General features: G+C 42.6%; 1 protein-coding gene across 1 annotated transcript in view; it reads left to right on the top strand.

The window, feature by feature from the left end:
- The window catches only part of CDK13 (cyclin dependent kinase 13), a gene marked incomplete at its 5' end in the record, with an annotated part of 42,543 nt that extends 34,634 nt beyond the window's left edge, over positions 1–7,909 (top strand). Inside the window, 2 exons of the mRNA XM_019470855.1 lie at positions 2,959–3,519; positions 4,596–7,909. Coding sequence (XP_019326400.1) covers positions 2,959–3,519; positions 4,596–5,452 — 1,418 coding nt within the window. The remainder of the gene's footprint in view (positions 1–2,958; positions 3,520–4,595) is intronic.
- Between the last annotated feature and the right edge of the window lie 11,028 nt (positions 7,910–18,937).

Below are 18,937 nucleotides of genomic sequence, written 5' to 3' on the forward strand. Positions count from 1 at the left end.
AATTACCTTCTACTTGGATTGCACCTCTAGAAATTTTAGATGTTATTTTCAGAGTACTGACGTCTCCTGGATTCTTGAGGGAGGAACAGTATTGTAAGTTAAATCTTTGTTACAAAAGATGTACCTTTGCTTTTGGAAACTAGGTGTTCCTTTTAAGTTTTACTTAATTTTTCAATCTGGTCAGAGCAACTACCTTGCTCTGTATTTTGAGGGGATTTTCTCTCTTGCTCATCTATAATTCTTCTGTAATCCCACAAGCCAGCTGCTGCTCTAAGTTCCTCACAATCTCCATAGATTGGAGGAGCTTTATTGGTATTGATAAACTGATCAGAAGGCAGATTTTAGAACAATCATTTCAAATGAAACAGATTCCCTCTGCATGTTATGTAGTCTTCAGCTTTCCAAGTTGTTGGGGCTGAACCAAGTTGTAAAAAACCAAACCAAACCAAAACAAAAAAAACACCCCAAAAAATTCCCAAAGCCTGGTATAACAAGAAGTAGCTACCTTTGTAGATTGCACAGCCATTAATTCTGAAACTTAACTGAAGTATCTTTCTTGAAGACCAATTTTATGAATATAATACAAAGAGTAAAGTAATGGTTTCCTACGTGGACACTGTTTGAGATACTCAGCAGTTCGGTGATAGTTCCTTCATAATATATAGAAATATACAAAGTAACAATACCAAATGGATACCTGATAAGTTTAATTTAGACCATTTTTGATTGTGTGAAGTGACCATAAATCCTATGGCACTGGTACTGGTGTTCAGCTGAAGAAAAACAGTAAATGCATTCACAGGGCCTGAAAATTCTTTAATACTAACCATCTTGAATCAACTCTTCATTTAACAATAGAGCAGAGCTCCAAATACTCTGTGCAAAGATATATAGAAAATAGTTCTTTTGATCATACTTTATTGCAATTTATTGCCTCTTGCTCCTGTTCATCCTGTTTCTCACTGTAATCCAGCTGTGAGCTTCTGCCGCTCCGTATGTTTAGGCTAAAGTTTTGGCAGCATTTTCAAGCGTGACTTTTTGTAGCCCTTAAAAATTCTTTCCCCCGCAAATGAAAACTGTAGAGAAGTTTAAAGAGTCCAAAGGGTAGTAGTTATTTTCTTTGTGCTTTTATAGCAGGTAGCCTGATGAGAGACTACTATGTTTATTAGTCATTAATACTAACCATGCAAAATAAACTAAACAAAAAGAGAAGGAATCATTCAGACGTATATTGCTGTTTGCCCATATGTACATAGAAAAATACATCTAGGTAGAAAAGAAGACAATTTAATTTTTAGTGGAGTTTAGACAGTTCAGCATAGAGGTGTTTTCTGTATTAAGCAAAACACTTCTGGAAGCCATAATGCACCTTAGATAATACCATCGATAAGGTACACTAAAGAACTCTATGTACAAATGCATGCTTTAGACAAAACTGTTGCATTTGTTTCTGAGCATCCCAAAAGAAGAGGTTAAAAAGTCCTTGGATCTATTGCTAATGTTCTGATTCACGAATGGGACCCTTGGTTATTGCACCTTACAATTAAACAGGAGCTATGTAGAGCTCAATAATTCTGTTCTGGTAGAAACTGCCAGATTTCCCAGAATACAGTTTGCTCTTGGAATGGACTTGAGACTAACCAAAGAGTATGGAATAGGTAGATTAGTTTCCCTGTTTGGCATTTTTCTGCTGAATTTTAACTGAGAGTCTGAGAGAGGTTTGAGTGTTGAGCATACCATCCTCAGATGTTACAAAATCAACTGTTAAGCGTGACATCTGAGTGAGAGCCAGCAGTACAAGGCATTAGAAATGATGTTTTTTTCTGTATTGCCAATAAAAGGTGGTTTTACTTTTATATTTATATAAATATATAAAATCACGTAAATCCCTGGATCTTGCCTGAGTAGGTTCTGAGTGCTTGTATCCTGGTGCACATCCACAAGTAAGGTAGTGGGTTTTGCAGCACTTTCCAGCTGTGCTGCTCGTAGTCTTGGAAGGCAAATACTTAATATTTTTGTGTGTGTGACCATTTTGTCAGGCATGGCTTTGAATCTGCTACGAATTAATATATTGGTGAATTAGCAGAATGGCAGGGATAGAAGAGGACAGAATGTGTTAGTGTTGATCTGGGTTAAAAAAAATTCAGGGCTCTGCCAGCACAGTCACACATGCTCATTTTTTAATTTTTAACTACTTTCTTCTGTAAGTCATCTACTCATAGGGCATGTTGAAATCCATGCTGCTTCACTTCTCCTTTCAAAATAAACTACCGCAATGGGTGTTTGAAACTAAGAAACTACTGATATTCTGACTTCCTTATTCATATTCCCCTGCATCATCATAATCTCCTCTTATTTGTGGCAAACTCCATTTCATTGAAGAAACTGTGTATCATCACAAACCTGCATTTTCCTGCTACTCAGTGATTGACTTCTTGTCCTTCAAACTCAGCGCTTGCTTTTGCATTTGTACTGCTAGCTTCTGGGTCACCTAGAGTCTGGTCACTTGAGCAGGTGTTAGAATCCAGATGCTGAATTAGAACGGGCCAGAATGACTGGAAATGCGTTTTGCAGATGGCCACTTTTTAACAGAGGGATGTGATATGTCAAAGATAGGAAATTTTGCGGGGATTGGAAATCTTACAGCTGCCTAAAGCAGGTGGCCTTAAGCCCCAGCTTAGTTGTATTGTGGAAAATTGAGCTCCAGCTTGATGTTTCTCATCTGTCCAAGTGCATGTGCGCGCCCCTTGGAAGTCACTTTCTTTATATTGGATCTTACTATTCCATTTCCTGTAGATACTCCCCCAAAGGCAGGTAGTACGTAAAAGCATTCCATTTCTATGTTGTCCAAACCCATGCTTTGCCAGTTGTGTCAGCCATGCTAGATTAGTTTTACTTTTGAGTTTCTGAAATATGCCAGTTCTAAATAATACTTAAAAACACCTTTTTTGTCTTTAGCAAAAACAAGCACTGGACAGCAGTTAAACCAGAATGAAGTGGCAATCCTGCTAAACCTGCTACAGTCTAAAACAAGTGTTAGTTTGGCACAGTTTGCCCAAGTGTTGAATATTAAGGTAAACCCAGAGACTCAGCAGCAACTAAATAAAATAAATCTTCCTGCTGGAATTTTGTCAGCAGGTGAAAAACAGTCAGAACAGCAGCAGCAGCCGCCGCCGCCTCCGCCACCACCGCCGGAACAGGAGCCTCTAAAACAGCCGACCGTCACGCAGCCTCCTGTACCACCTGCTCAGCTGAGTCAGCCTAAAGTTGAGACTGATGCTGCCCAGGCAGCTGTACAGAGTGCATTTGCTGTTCTGTTGTCTCAGTTAATAAAGGCTCAGCAAACAAAACAAAAAGATTTTGTGTTGGAGGAGAAGGAAAACGGATCAGGAAATGAAATGTCATTACAACTCAGGCAGCCTCCAGAGCCCACCACTCCTGTGTCTGTCAGCCGGGACGATGTGGAATCTCCGGCACCCGGCTACCCACATCTGATCAAGTCATTATATACGTCTGCAGGTACTGAAGGTCTTTATTGCTAAGCGGCAGATACCTTGAGCAGTGGAGACGTAATAGTTTGGGGACAGAGAGTTAACATGTTAACCATATGAGTGTGTGTGAGTTGATTTTGTCACATTTTACGTCTGGATCATGGAATTTGTGTCTTACTGTAACAGGTGCTATGCAGACAGAGCAAAAGATGATCCCCACTCTAAGAGGTACACAAGTGCCGGTAGTATTTCTGATGAAACAGTTACATTGATCGTTATTCTGGGGGTTTGGGGTTTTCTTAGTGGCGTTTGTGGTGGAGAAGACAGTCTTCTCTAGCAAATTCATAGATAGAATTTGCCAATTTTGACTGTGTGTTTAGGTAAAGCCTATTATGGGGAGAGGGTATTTTTGTTTTTAATGCTCACTAGAGCAATTTCTTAGTGTCAAATTCTGTAAGTGGTGACCTATAACTCACTAACACACGTGGTTGAAGGTTTCCATTGGGGTATAGTAGTGGCTTCCTTAGTCTTCTCAAGATTTAGAGCTCTGTCGTTGATCTTTTTGGATTGCTTATTTGAGTTTTATTATATGGTGGTTTATATATTGCTTTGTGGTGTTTGCAGCTGTTGAAGGAAATACTCTGAAGTGGTTTGGGGGTGTTTTTTAAGGTTTTTTTTGGGTGGTGTTTTTTTGTTCATGGTTTTTTTTTTTTTAACCTTAAGTTTTGCTGTGCCTTGATAGGGTGGCCTTTTGTCCCTCAAGACTTGTATCCCTCCCTATTTGCAAATCTTTTCTGATCCCTCTTTGAATTTTCTAGTGTTTGTGTTGCGTGAGTTTTGTTTGGGGTTTTTTTTTGGTTTTGGGGCTTTTTTTAAGGAAATTGTACCGTTTTTCTTTAACTGCTTGCCTGGTAATCTTACTCTGAGGAGAAACTTGCATCACCCTCCTGAAGCAAATCTGTCCAGCTAACAATAAATGTTAACTAATAAGTTAATGAGAATTGAAGTAACAAACCTTTGTATTGTCCCAGGAAAGAGTCCTTTCCTTTCTGGTATTGTTATTGTATATTTTTATTCCAAAGCTTTTCTTTTTCATCTGCCTAGGTCAAGAGGATTTGGTTAGGCAGTCCGAGATGAGGCTTCTGAACCGAACACCCGAACAAGAACGCCCTCGGATCTTGCCTCCAGACCAGCGTCCCCCAGAGCCACCGGAGCCTCCGCCTCTCACTGATGAAGACCTTGATTATCGGACAGAGAACCAGCATTTGCCTATAACTAACTCTTCAGGAACAGATCCTCACGCAGGAGTGAAAGCAGCTCTTCTGCAGCTGCTTGCTCAGCATCAAGCTCAGGCGACAACAGAGGAGCCAGTACAAACGAGCGTGGATTATCAGGCTAGAGACTCCTACGTAACAGGCCCAGACTACAAGGATAACTTTGGATCATCTTCCTTCTCGTCTGCCCATTATGGCAGTAGCGATGGAATAGGAAGCGGATCATCAGGAGCATTAGAAAGGAGAAGCTTCCTTGGAAACTCGGATATTCAGTCTTTGGATAACTACAGTACTGCTTCATCTCACTCTGGTGGTGCCCCTCCTCCGTCGGCCTTTTCAGAATCCTTTCCCAGCTCAGTAACTGGTTATGGAGACATTTACCTCAACACTGGCCCCATGCTCTTTAGTGGAGATAAAGACCATAGGTTTGAATACAGCCACGGCCCGATCCCGGTTCTGGGGAGCAGCGGTGACGCTTCCGCAGGGCCAGAGAGTACGCACTCTTTGCCCACAAAGATGCACAACTATAGCTACGGAAGTAACTTACAGGAAAACCCCAGTGGCATCAGCCACATGCATGGACAGACTTGGACTTCTCCTGCCCAAGGACCTGGCTATTCCCAAGGATACAGGGGACACATTAGCACATCTGCAGTGAGAGGGCGAGGCAGAGGATTACCATATTGAGTATCTGTTTTTCCTCAGGCACATCATTTTTATCTGGAAAAACTTTTTTTTTTCCTAGCTGCAGTTTAAAGCAGCAATTCAACAGACTTGAATAATGTTAATTCAACAGCTTTATTTTTATGTGGAAAAGGGTCTTGCATACAGTAGGAAAAATTAAAAATGCTTAAAACTCATGCTGTCTGAAAACTAGATAAATTGATTGTACATGTTCACAAACTCTAGTTCTGAATTTTATTTTGTATTTTGGCAGTTTTAAGTGGATGCTAAATTTAGGGACATCAGCTTTTTATGGCACTCTTTCAGATCTTCTGAACTATGCACATTTGTGCTTTTTTTGTAAGTTTGGACCAACTTTTATGTAAAAAAAAAAATTTTACAACAATCAAAGCAGGGCACTGATTTATTTGGTATTTTTCTTTTTACAGAACTACCTTTAGTCAAAGGTCACTGTCAGTCTTTGCACTGCTTTCAGTGTTATTGTGGAAGGTGTACTTTGTGCTCATTTCAGATAATAAAACACAACCTTTCTCTTGATGCAAAATTTTATAAATATTTGGTCAATGTTATTCTTTTTCTTTCAAGAAAAAAAAAAAGAATGGATGTTCTGGTAAAATGTTCTCTCCATCTCCCAGGCTTGTTTATATAAAAACTGTTTTACTTGAATGGTAAGTGCCTTTACATGTAAGCTTAAGGTCTGCAAAAATTTGGAAGTACTTTATAGATCGATATGAAAATAATACCTAAACCTAGGTAGTTAACATGAAAATCCAGATAATAATAGGCAACTCAAATAGGTCATAACCTTGTGCTGTTTACTTCAGGTGGGCCAGATATTTAGAGACCTAATCTTATCTTGATGAAATCATAATTTCCAAATTGAACTTCATGAGAAACGTTGAAAGTGAGGAGAAGAATGAAGAGTGTAGTTTTTCCTCAGCTCCCTCTTGGAGTTATAGTAAGTGTTTTAGTTCCTCTGCCAAATAAACTATACTTTATATGTCCTTACCAAGTGATGAAATAGTTTTTTTCTCTTAAATGTCAACAGCAGTAATTACTTTACTTTGTGTGAAAAGCTGACGCTGTCGTCTTTTTCCCACAAATACTGCATTATAGGAAGTAACCAAAGGAAAAATGACCAGTATTTAAAGCAACAGCAAAACCTTTGACACTAGTTCTAATTCTCTGTAAACTTGTGATTGTGCCAATTAATCGATTTTATATCTGCTATTCCACAGAACATTTTAATATTAGAATTGAGTCTCTGAAGAACTGATAAAATGACTGTAGTTAAAACTCTTACCAAGAGCCACTCCTCATATTAATTACAACTTCCAGCATGGTGGTTTTTTTTTTTTTTTTCCTTTGACAACAAGTGGTCTCTCTCCTGCAGAGAGGAGGTATGGTTATATTTTGCATGTACGTAAAAGAATGTTTTAAAGCCCATATTGGAAACAATTTTCCAACTGATTATCCAGTTGACAAATCGGTACCTTATGTAACTGAGTGTTTAATTATTATTTTTTAAAAAGTAAAATTTCTACTTACACTATTACAAACGTAGTCTTGTCAGTGACTTTTTGGATTTTCAGAACAGAAGCCAAAGTTGTTGGTGTTTTGTTTTGTTTTAGTTGAAAATCCTGGTTCGTATATGGCTAACTACCACATTGTAGAGCATGGAGAAACTCACTTCGCTAACTACGTAGCGTTTGAGGATCTGGCAAATGAGAAACGGAGAGAATCATGCTGCTTACGATGTCCCTGTAAGTCTGGCTGTTGCCTTCACTAGACACAGTAGAAAATCCTGCGATCTGAAAATAAAAGTGGCCCGGTCAGAAACAAATGCTTATGACCCAAATAGCCTGTGCTTCAGAAAAACAAAAGCTTCACGTGTGAATGACAGTGCAATGGGTAGTTTTCCTTGAGTAAGGACACCCCCGTAGCATTTTTCTGCTAGTAAAATTGTAAAGGCAAAAATCATTAGTGTCATTTAGATATGGACAGTGTCAGCTGAGGCTTTTTGTTTACTAATCTTAAAAAAACAACCCCACAGTGATACACACAGATTGCTTTTTTTCAGAATCAAGCAAAAGACTTTCAAAGCTCTTAGGCAGTTGCTTTCACTAAAAATGTGCAGTCTGGTATTACTCTCCTGCACTTCAAATGTAACTGCAGGTGATAGTTGGCTAAAAAAGCAGGTAAGTTCAAATGGAAGTTAGATCTCAGAGGACTAGATGACTCGACTTCCAATACAAAAATGCGAGGAAGACGTTGTGTCTCCTACTGCTTCCCTTTTGGAGGTAAATTTTCAAGTCATTTCGTTCACCTCATTTAATGCAGGGAAGTCAGTCCCCTCCGCATGTGTAAACGACAGTGCAGTTTCCTTATGGGCTGGCAGTACTCTGATGTTGCATCGTTCTGCCGAAATGGATTTCAGTCTTCGGCCATGAGAAAAAAAACCCCAAAAACCAAAACAGCATGAGTAATCCTGACTATGAGGAGAGAGAAGGAGATGCAATAGACAGCTGACGTCCAGATGAATCGGAAACAAAACTCTGGCACGCTGTGGCAGATGCGTACTGCACAATGACTTTTCCCCAAATTCAGTTTAAGGATTACTAGCCTGTGACTTCGAACACTGTATTTGCCTGGGACAACAGTGTTGGGATAATTTGGAGGGAAAGTTAACGTATTTCCATATATGATATCTCTGAAGAGATTGCCTTCTCTGCAACCTGGGGGATCTTCTTGGCTCTTTCGCTGGCAGTCTTTCTTCCTGGGCAGGTAGAGGCTGCGTGTGGGTAAGGAGCTCTGCCCTCCCTCTGCAGGGCAGCCCTTGGGTGTGTGGCAGGAGGATTTCTCCCCGTGGCCGCGCTCCCCTGGCCCCGGAGTTGGGTCTGGGCAGGTTAGCAGCCAGGGAACTGGCCAGATCTAAGGACTAGGTCCGCATTCGTTTGTACTGGACCTGTGTATTATCTGTCAAAATTTCTTCTGAATTAAATCACATCACGAGGTGCTTATGTCAGTTCAGAATTTTACCCTTTTGAACAAATTTCACTCGGCAGAGTGAGTCTGTACTAGTTTGGCATTTTACATCATGTGGCTCTTGCATTTTTGATGCAGTAGTAGACATTCTGAAAACCGCATTATTTTTCTGTGGAGCCGTGGCTTTTGTTACTTCCCCCCCATTCCTTTGGGTTTACATTTTCTGTGCTGCAATTCCAAAGTGTGCTACAGAGACCTGGACACTACATCGAAAAGTAAGTGTTGTGTGTTTGTGTTTCTAAATAAACATAGCAAAATACTGTAATCATGGACTACCAAGTAGCAAGTACTTCATTATTTATATTAAGTGGTCTTTAGCCATACCGAGAGGAAGAAAGCGAGCGCGACTGGACTGCTACGACCATGACTTAAAACGCTTAGGCTATTGTAATACTTAAAATCAGCCAAAGGAAAAGGAAACAGCTTTTATCATGGATCGCTAGTTGTTGTTATCTTGAACAGAAGGAGCAGTGTTAGGGAAGAGGTGTAAAAATACATGTATCCTTAAATGTTAATATAATTTCTACGAAAAATAATTTTAAAATGGCAAACTTCTATATTTTCTTATGTTTCCATAAAACATGGTCTATGTTAAATTTTCTCCGTACCACGGTAGTGCCTCTTTCTAGAAGCAGAGGCGATAAGTGCTGTAATGTAAGTTCTTGCGGTTTTGAGTGCTCTTCTCCTTTTGCTTGGTGCAGGAGGCGGTTTCAGTTTTGGTGAAGTTTACAGTTGGATGAGTTTAATAGATGAGTTTAACTGTGCGGTAAAAACTGAAGTACTGAAGTAACATAGGATACCTCTTGTCTGCGGGCAAATTAGATCTCAGACCATGAATTCTGTTTCCAAGAGAGAAAAATCTCAGATGTATTTCTTGCATTCTTCTTTTCGTTAATAAAACAGGCAAGTGTTCTACATACAGCATTTCTCCAGTCTATTCTGTTACACTGTTTTTTACATGGGGAAATTTTGGCTATTTCCCTTCTTGATAGTTTTGGGATGTTCTATATATGTGGAAGTGTGTCATGAAATTAAGGAATCACCAGAAAACTGATTTGAATTCTGTATTTAAAAATGAAATGACCTTGGGTTGACTTAAAATCAAACTAACTTTTGCTTATCAGGGTGAAGAATACTTTATTGCAGGAGTTATTTCAAGACAGCCTAATTTAAAATAATCGAACTGTTATGCTTCAGCTTGCTTACTCTTTGTTATTTTAAGCCATTTGTATATAAAATGTATTGTGCGGCCTGTAAATAAAATACATGAAAACTTGAAGTCTTTCATTGTTTTCCCTCTCTGGTTGTCAAATGGCATTTCAAAAGAGCGTTGGGTTAAACTGAGGTGTTTTTTCAGTATCCAAACGAATATAATTTTCAGTGTGCTAAAATTCTGCAAGTTACTAAAAAAATATTTACTGCTCCAGTACTTTTTCAAAGGAAAACGGCAGTGACTGGCAGTACGAGTGCTTGTTGCTAGAGCGGGGCTCCTGGTTACTGCGGGAGCCACAGTGCAGCGTAGCATACCGGTGAGCACTGATGGCGCAGCAAAAGCAGGCGGCCTGCCTGGGCGCAGTCGGGGGAACCAGGCACCTCCAGCGGTGAGAAGATGCTGCTGTTCCCAGCGCCGGTTGCGTGAGCTTTTTAGGACGGTGGGCTATGTATGACGTGACGTTTTTTTCTTAGCACTGTCCAAGCAGAGGTGCAGTTAATATTCCCCTGCCACGGTCTCTTTGATGAAGAGGATGGTGCGTGCGTTAGAAGTAATGGGGAATCAAACCCAAAAGAGCCAGGTATTTTCGGTGTCTGGCTACGTGCATATACTGCTGGTGAAGCACTGTAAATCGAGCGTGGCTTCAGCAACTGCGCTTTGAATGCCTGCGGCTTCTCTGCTTTTTTCCTACTGGTTCAGCTAATCTAATGAAAACGTTTGCATCTTTCAATAAATGCTGTACTTCCATCCAAAAATAAGCCACTTGCCATATCTTCAGGACTCTTAAACTCCAGGTCGGACAGACTGCTGCTGTCATCGCTTCAATAACTTGCCATTGATAAAGTCAGCAGATGGGCGGGAAGGGGCAATAGGAAGGTACGCGGGCCAGCACCGGTTACGTAGGTGTCCTGTGACACTGGGCTGGCAAAATGCGTAGCTGTAGCCCAAAGCGTCTTCTTGCTTTGGAGACAATATTTGGGCAGCAGCCACAATGAAAGCCTGGATTTTTCTTCTGATGACCAATTCAGGCTGTATTATGTGGGATGCTGACTTGCACATAGCAGATCAGACAGATGCGTGAAACAGTTTCTAGTTGTCTGCTCCATTTTTCTCATGAAAGCTGCTGTCGCGACTAGTAACATGGCTTGAAGTTGGCTCTGGTTTATGTTGGGGTATGAACCCGGAATGGTTCGAGAATGGTGCTGCATCCCGTTCATTCAGTGGTCAGTGCCACACGGCCACCAAGCTGTGCAGAAGGATACCAGTAATAATTCCAGTGGGATCTGCATGTGAATCGGCATCCTCAGCTGCAAATAAAACAGCATCAAGTGAAAGAGCAGAGATGCAAATAACTGCAGTACGACAGCCTGCATCAACACAGAGCAAGGAAGCGAACCATTTCATGTCACAGCCATGAATTATTGCCTGTTAGCTTTGAAAGAACCATGCAATTTGGCAGAAACTTCTGTTAAATTAGCTGAACCGAGATTAGGTTGCTTCTATTTTTAAGGAATGCCTGTAAGCTCTGACAGGCCATCCGGATGAAGGGGATTACAGCCACCGAACTCCCCCATCGCGTGGAAGAAAATGCAAGTCCGAGCTCTTGGCAGCGACAACAAACAAGGGAAGAGAGAGACCTTCGTTTGACAAATGAGGGGAACTCTTTCTTTTCCCAGTCAACTGCGTTGGCTTCCATGGAGCTTGAGGGTTTTGATTTTAAAGCCACTTGCTCGTTATGGCTGCTTATTTTGGGCTTTTTTTATTGCCAGTGGAGAAAGCTCGCAGTCAGTGTGATTTAACTCAGGAGGAACTCTTGAGTCTGAGCCTATGGTGATGTTTTCTTTTTCTGCAGGTATAGCAGCCCTTGCTAATAGGCAATACTCGGATCGCTTTTCCACAGCATGGCTTCGATTCCGCTTCAACAATTCCTCTGTGGGTACTTTGGACCGACTATTGATAGGGCAAGTTCTCATAATGTGATGAATGCGTCTTTAATAGGACTTCTTGCAAAGAGGCTTTGTGAAGATTTTTTTTCAGCATTAGAAAAATACAGCGTAGAAGAGACATAACTAGGTAGAAAAGGGAATACTTGAGTGTAAGCTTTACAGAAGCCAGCCTGGGAGCTTCTGGTACTCGCAAGCAGGTCTGACAGCTGTGTGCTGCCCTTAAGGTAACTTGGGGGGATTTATTGGTTTCTGCGGTTAGTATTTGACTTGTGCAGACGTCTGTCTCTGCTATGCTCTCTCCTACATGCTAGGGTACGGTAACAGTTGCTAGAGGACATAGTTGGAAGCGAGTGTTTAACGTGCAGGTCTAGCACAGAAAGGTGCCTTTTTTCTTTCCTCCTGCAAGTTCTTTTCAGACCTGTTTTACAAATGTGTAAAGTATGTTAGCAGGTTCTGACGTGGGGGAAAAAACACTATTTCTCCTGCCTTTCACATGTTTTCTGAGGATCTTGGTGTTGCCCGGGTGGCAGCGGTAGGGAAGTACTAACATCTCCTTGAAGGAGAACAGCGTGCCCTGCCGTGGGGGCCTTTCTCAGCATCAGTGCCGCAAGAGCCGACGCTGTTTTTCCTCATTGTTCCGTGTCGGGGTCGCCCTGAGCAAGGAATGGGCTGTACAGAGAGCTGGACAGAAGCCTGACTTAGGAGGGGATTTTCCCTGACCAAGGAGCGAGGGAGTGATCATTACTTATGTGTCCAGCAAGGGTGCTTTTACCTTCATTCTCCTCCATCCTCACTGATTGCAAAAAGGATCTATGGGAGTGGTTTCAAAGCAGGACCTCATTTCGGGGGTGGGGGTGGGTGGGTTGGTTGGTTGTTTTTTCCTTACCGGTATTATCCTTCAGGGAGCTTTTGGGTGTTAGAAACCACCATGAGACTTCCCCATGTCTGCTGAACTACTGAGTGTTGCTCCTCCTGGACTCCATGGCACACCGCATCCGCTTTCTTCAGCAGCGCGCTCTCGTGTGGGCAAGATGTAGGGCAACTTTCAGGGGCCGGGACAGGATGTTTCCCTCATCTCTTTTTCTCAAAGCTGAACTCCAGTAGCTCATGTTACAACTTCCAACCTCAAAGACTAGTGGCAGGAAAATGCCTCTTACACAGGTCTTATTTTTTTTGTTTAAGGAGGAGACAAGAATTCACACGCTGCAGACTTCACTGACACAGCTGTCTCCTGGGCTGCTTCTCCAGATTAAGAAGAACAATGCCTCAGCCAAAAAAATGCCATTGGTTTCAATAAATCACTAGAATTTAAATCACCAGAATGGCCCAGCCCTGTGGTACGGTCTCCCGCTGCACTACAGCTGCTCGTCCAAGCCTAATTCCCTTCTGTTTCACCAAGATAAGTGGGTAGCTGTGTTGATACTCTAGAAATACTCCAGGCTTTTTTTCCCTAGCTATTGTTTCAAATTCTTTGATGTACCAGGATAGGGGGAAGAAAGCGTATACAACAGGCCATAGAGCCGTACACAAGCTCTCTCCTTTGATGCATTCCCCGACGAAGATCTCATGGAGCGAGAACGGAAGAAGCAACCAACCTCACTTGTCTGGCTGAACTCGGCTCTGTGGGGCAACGTGCTCGCTGGCGGGATCCGCTTTTATTTCTAGCTGGGGAACGTATGTTGTACTTAACACTGAAAAGCTCGGAGTATCTTTCAGGTAAAATGTGAGGGAAGCATCTTCCACAATTGTGAAACCAAAGATTCTCCATGCTCTTACCTGAAGAAGGCCAGAATCATTTACCAGCATTTTTTCTATGCGTTTTTCACTGCAACCCCCTTCAGGCTCTACACAGACAAAGCACCATGTCTGGGACCTCATCCAACGACAGTCTCTTTTCTTTTTTTCCACCTTTCTTGCCAAACTGAGCCCTAACCTGCTTTAAAAATCCCTCCTTGTAGGGAGAATAAATCTTGTATTTCAATGTGAGAAAATCAGTAGATGAGAACTTGAAACAAACTGGAAACGGGGTTTTTCTGGGCTACAAAATGTTGTCTTCATGTTTCCACTAGCAGTGCTGCTTCTACCTCGCCACGGGAAGGGCAAGCTGAGGGTACAGAACACCTCTGTGCTCCCTGCCATCCCCGGTAACTCACTCTCTCCAGGCGGTGCCTGCTGCAGGCTGTGACCTAGCAGTGCACATTATGGGGCGCATAAATGCTGTTAAGTCTCTCTAGTGGTTTTTTGGGGGGACGGACACCCAACCGTAAAATGACAAAACCCAACCAGAGCACAATGGTTTGATTAATCTCCCCCCGCTTTGCCCCTGCAGCTTGTGCATGGCAGCCCTGCTCTCGGCAGCACGACGCTGCGGCTGCTGCCTCCTCCGTGCTCTTCTGGCTCACGGTTCATGCAGGGCTGGTGATGTTTGCACCCCTCCGAGGAGGTCGGAGGGGCAGGGTATGGCAAGGAGGCGATGCTCTGCTGCGGCAGGGGCCTGAAAGTGCTCAGAGACGTGGTGGCACTGGGGTGTCCTGCGGCCTTGCAAAGAAGTTGGTTTTGATCCGAGCTTCCTTCATGGAGCATCTGGAGTGTTCGGATCCAAGTCCCGGGCGTGCATCCATTTGCTCCCAGTCGGAAGCATCGTTTGCCTCCTGGAACAGTTGACATAGTGTCACTAGTTCGATGACGAGCTCATTTTCAGCACCCTGCTGGTCATCTGGGGTGTGTAACTACACAGCATCCACCGGCGTATATCGTTCTTCACGCCTTCTGTAAGAAGGGAATACTTGCCTCTCATCAGCGCAGTTGGTAAACACACCACCTCCCTTCTTGTCACGTTTCCTTGGAGGCGAGGGGGGTTAGAAAAACGCTGTTATTTTTCATACGGGAATCTGGGAGAAAAGGGGCTTGTCTGAGGTCACATAGGATGTCTACAGCGAAGTAAGGAGCCGAATATGGGCGTCTCTTGTTTGTTTTGCCTGGGTTACAGCAGCGAGTGCAGAGGTGAGCACACAGATGGTCCAGGTTTTGTAATGCCGCACCAATATTTGTCTCTAAATTGTAAGCTCCAAGACAAGGTAAACTGGCGGTCCTCTGCTCTGAAAAATCGGAGGAAGCTCCAAAATGCTTTTCCAATGATATTGCTGTTCTCATGGAATGATGTTTAGACTATAGTGTAAAAAACACCCCAAATATTGCTGTGTAACATCTTTAAAGCCAGCGTTACCGATGCTACCTTTTGTATGTTGCTTTTACTAGTCCTTCTGGAAAAATGGGTTTTGGATGCTCCAGCATTTGCTATTCCCCAGTTCCCTCCACCAGGCCAATGGGCGTTGAGTGTTTCCAAAATACAAGATAGAGCGCTAAGGCTTAGGTTAGACGAGGTTGTTTCTCGTTCTCTCCCAGACAAGTTGCTTAGCCTCTTTGTGCCTTGTTGCTTGTCCATAAAATACAAATAAATAGTTGTACCCTATCCCTCAGGACCAACGTCAGAAGAAAAGCAATGCCCGAGTTTCTCAAAAATGCTGGTAAGCGCTAAAGATCATTAGAAAAATGCTGAACTTCTTCCTTCACTTAACAACTTTCTGATCCGCGCCCCTGCAAAGCAACGTACGATTGGGGCTAAAGATCAGAAAAATGCTGAACTTCTTCCTTCACTTAACAACTTTCTGATCCGCGCCCCTGCAAAGCAACGTACGATTGGGAGATCAGGACCTCTGCTTTGCAGCTGCCCCAATGGCAAAAAATACGCGGAAGTTACGACAGAGGAGCAGGCCTGCCCCTGCCTTCCTGTGCTCAAGTTTAAAATGAAAACACATCCCCGTCCTGGGAAACAAAGGATGCTGTGCGCAGCGCGCAAAACCAGCAGCCAGAGTTACCCGTGTGCGGTCCGGTAACCTTCCCCACCCCACAAATACTCTGGAAAACTCCTGCCACCTCCGGGCTGGAGTCCTTGCCCTCAAGACAAGGAAGGCAGTGGGCTATCTGACTGCGCAGGCACCCGCCTGCTTTCTACCCTGCTACGGCAGAACAAAGATTAATTGTGACCCTTTATTTGGTCACATAATACCTTTTTTGTGAAAACTGTTCATTGTGGGGGAAAAAAATACACCAAGAACTACAGAAGACATGGAAAACGAACAGAAATCTATTAACGATGTATATGAGAAGTGGGGTAGTAAATAATAGTTAAAAACTTATCTGCAGATGGTCTGGTGATTCCACATCAGGAAAGTGTTACTCTAAACCTGGCAGACTTTATTAGAAGCTACGTACATTTTTCTCCCCAGATTGCTTCTCGTTACGGCTTGCAGATCCTGCTCTGAGACTTCCGAGCAAGCGCATACAATTATGCAAGATAGTGAAAGAAGACATGCAGGTAGTAGTAATAACTTTTATTTGCAAACTGTACTTGCAATTACAAAATTGCCTTTTGGGAACAATGACAAAAAACCCAAATCCCACAGAATTTTGCGGACCTGTTCTATCAGAAATTCAACCCTATTTCAGCTCCTAGGATCAGATAAACCGGAGATGGCCTTCTCTTTCCACTGATCTCCTGGGAGGCTCCAGTTTGGTTTTGGGGGGTTTTTGTTTGTTTGTTTGTGGATTTTTGCTTTAAGTACAACATTTAAGTCTTAACTGCTAAGAGTGCAAATTCTTTACTGACATCCAGGGGAACCTTCTGCGTGCATTATTGACGCGCCTGTCGTTGTTGCTACCTTGCAGCCTCTCGACTCTTCTTCTTCACTTCTCAACTCCTGTATTAAGGTTTCAGCGTTACGGAGTTTTGTATTCTAAAAACTATTACATTATGTCCTTCATTATGGGAAGCAGTAAATCAAAGCATCGCTTTCCATCTGAAACCCAGTGCTTTCTGGGTTTATTTAAAATGTAGATACATGGCTAGATACAGTGTGATGAAAATAAGGTGTTCTTGACTTTGCAGAAGGGATGAATGTGAAATGCAGAAAGGATACGCTAACATGAAGTCTGTGACAGGAAATTAATCTTAACTATCTCTCATTATTTTAGTATGCTCAGAGTGTGGGCACACAGGTATGCAATTTATAGGAAATCATAATTCATACAATTCATGTAAATATGGATTCGTATGCATGAAACTTATATGTAAAAATAAAAAGGAGCCATACCTTGTCACAGTATGTAGTTTGTAGGCTGGTAAGTAAATAAATGATTCTTTTCCGTTACTTTTTTGAAGCGACATTTGTATAAAAGCATCTGTTATTCTCTTTGAAGTGATGAATGAAAAAAATTTTGGATTGCGAAAAAGTCAACATTTTAAAGAAAACGTAATTTTCACTGAAATCTTTTTGTGAAACTGGCATGACTACCTAAACGGTCTTCTTTTCTTGAATATGTATTTCCATCAAGTTCTAAAAACGTCTGATTACTTGAGATACAGTCCCAATATGAGGCATCCTCCTGTCTTGGTTAAAATATGTTTCTGTCTAAATATTTCATCCGTATGACATGTTTGTGGTGGCAAGAGCAGAAGGGAAGTAACCAGCATCCAACAGAATTAAATATAGTCACTGCAGTCCGTAACAAAATAGGAAAGTTGGTAGCTTAAATATTAGGTGAGATCAATTGCCTCTCTAGAATTGGGAAGAAAAATGTAATGGGAACGAGAAGGATCAGTTATATTGACTAATTAAAAATTCAAATTTCTAAAACCTTCTCCTGACAACAGAAGAGGCTGCAGATGACAGGAAAAGGTCGGGATTTCATACGCGGAACAGAAAGAACACCAAATGCAGATGCTTCACTGACACTCAATTTGAGGGAATCTATTTCTAGTTCTGTTTTAAGGGCGATCGATATTCAAAACAGCTTCTGCTGTAGGAAAAGGGGATAAGTGACCAACTTTCTACACAACGCAGAGACAACGATTTGACAAGAATAAATCAACATGAACAACATACAAGCATGTGCTTTGCTGCACAGAGACTGTTTAATAGGAGGCCGGCTCGACCTCTCTCCCAACAGAGCATCATTTGGTTGCACGACCCTTTGACAAGTTGTGTAACTCCATGGGAGGATTTCACAGGACGGGCGAGAAAACGCATCAACAGCAGCATTATTGAATTCGTAAGCACATAAACAGACCCAACGAATTGGATTAGATTTTTTTATCGGTAGGATTTTTGTAAAGTGGGTGCTCCAAAATGTGCCGGGGAAGCTGGCAGCTCCTACTGTTCTTCAGAGCAGTTCTATAACTGTTCGTAGGAGGGAATGAAAAAGCTGCTCAAGTTGACATTAAACGCTCTGTAGTTAGTCAGAAAAAGCAAGAAATCAGGTCTGTAGCACTTGTATTACACACCCTGTGTTTTGCGAAGCATCATCTACACCATGCAATATATTGCATATAGTTGGAATATCAAATTCAGCACTTCCACAGCTTGACCACTACTAGCCACGCATTAACATTTTTAGGCTTGATTTTCTGTAACTTTTTAAAACCAAGATCCATGAAATGACTCGTAATTATTATGGTGACAGTTTTATGCTCTAGAAAGAGATTATGCCACTTAAAGCTCCTGCCCAAAACAAATCCCCAACCAAAAAAACTTCAAGACCTGAAACCTCAACTCTGGAAGTGAGTTTGTGGATTACTTTTCTGTTCTGAAGCACAGAGAGGTCATTACAACACATTTTAGAACTGTGGCGTTTTGCTTTCTGCGTCATTGATCTGAAAAGCTGAACCACGTTTGTCGCCAGGAGACAAGTGAGCAGGTGCTTTGCCAGATTAGGCATCGATCTGCTCGAGGGTAGGAAGGCTCTGCAGAGGGACCTGGACAGGCTGGATCGATGGGCCGAGTCCAACTGTATGAGGTTCAACAAGGCCAAGTGCCGGGTCCTGCATTTCGGCCACAACAACCCCATGCAACGCTACAGGCTTGGGGAAGAGTGGCTGGAAAGCTGCCCAGCAGAGAAGGACCTGGGGGTGCTGGTCGACAGCCGGCTGAACATGAGCGGGCAGTGTGCCCAGGTGGCCAAGAAGGCCAATGGCATCCTGGCCTGTATCAGAAAGAGTGTGGCAGCAGGAGTAGGGAAGTGATCGTGCCCCTGTACTCGGCACTGGTGAGGCCGCACCTCGAATACTGTGTTCAGTTTTGGGCCCCTCACTACAAGAAGGACGTTGAGGTGCTGGAGCGTGTCCAGAGAAGGGCAACGAGGCTGGTGAGGGGTCTGGAGAACAAGTCTGATGAGGAGCGGCTGAGGGAACTGGGGTTGTTTAGCCTGGAGAAAAGGAGGCTCAGG

The sequence above is a fragment of the Aptenodytes forsteri genome, unplaced genomic scaffold (genome assembly GCF_000699145.1).
Source record: "Aptenodytes forsteri isolate BGI_AS27 unplaced genomic scaffold, ASM69914v1 Scaffold282, whole genome shotgun sequence".
Lineage (NCBI taxonomy): Eukaryota > Metazoa > Chordata > Aves > Sphenisciformes > Spheniscidae > Aptenodytes > Aptenodytes forsteri.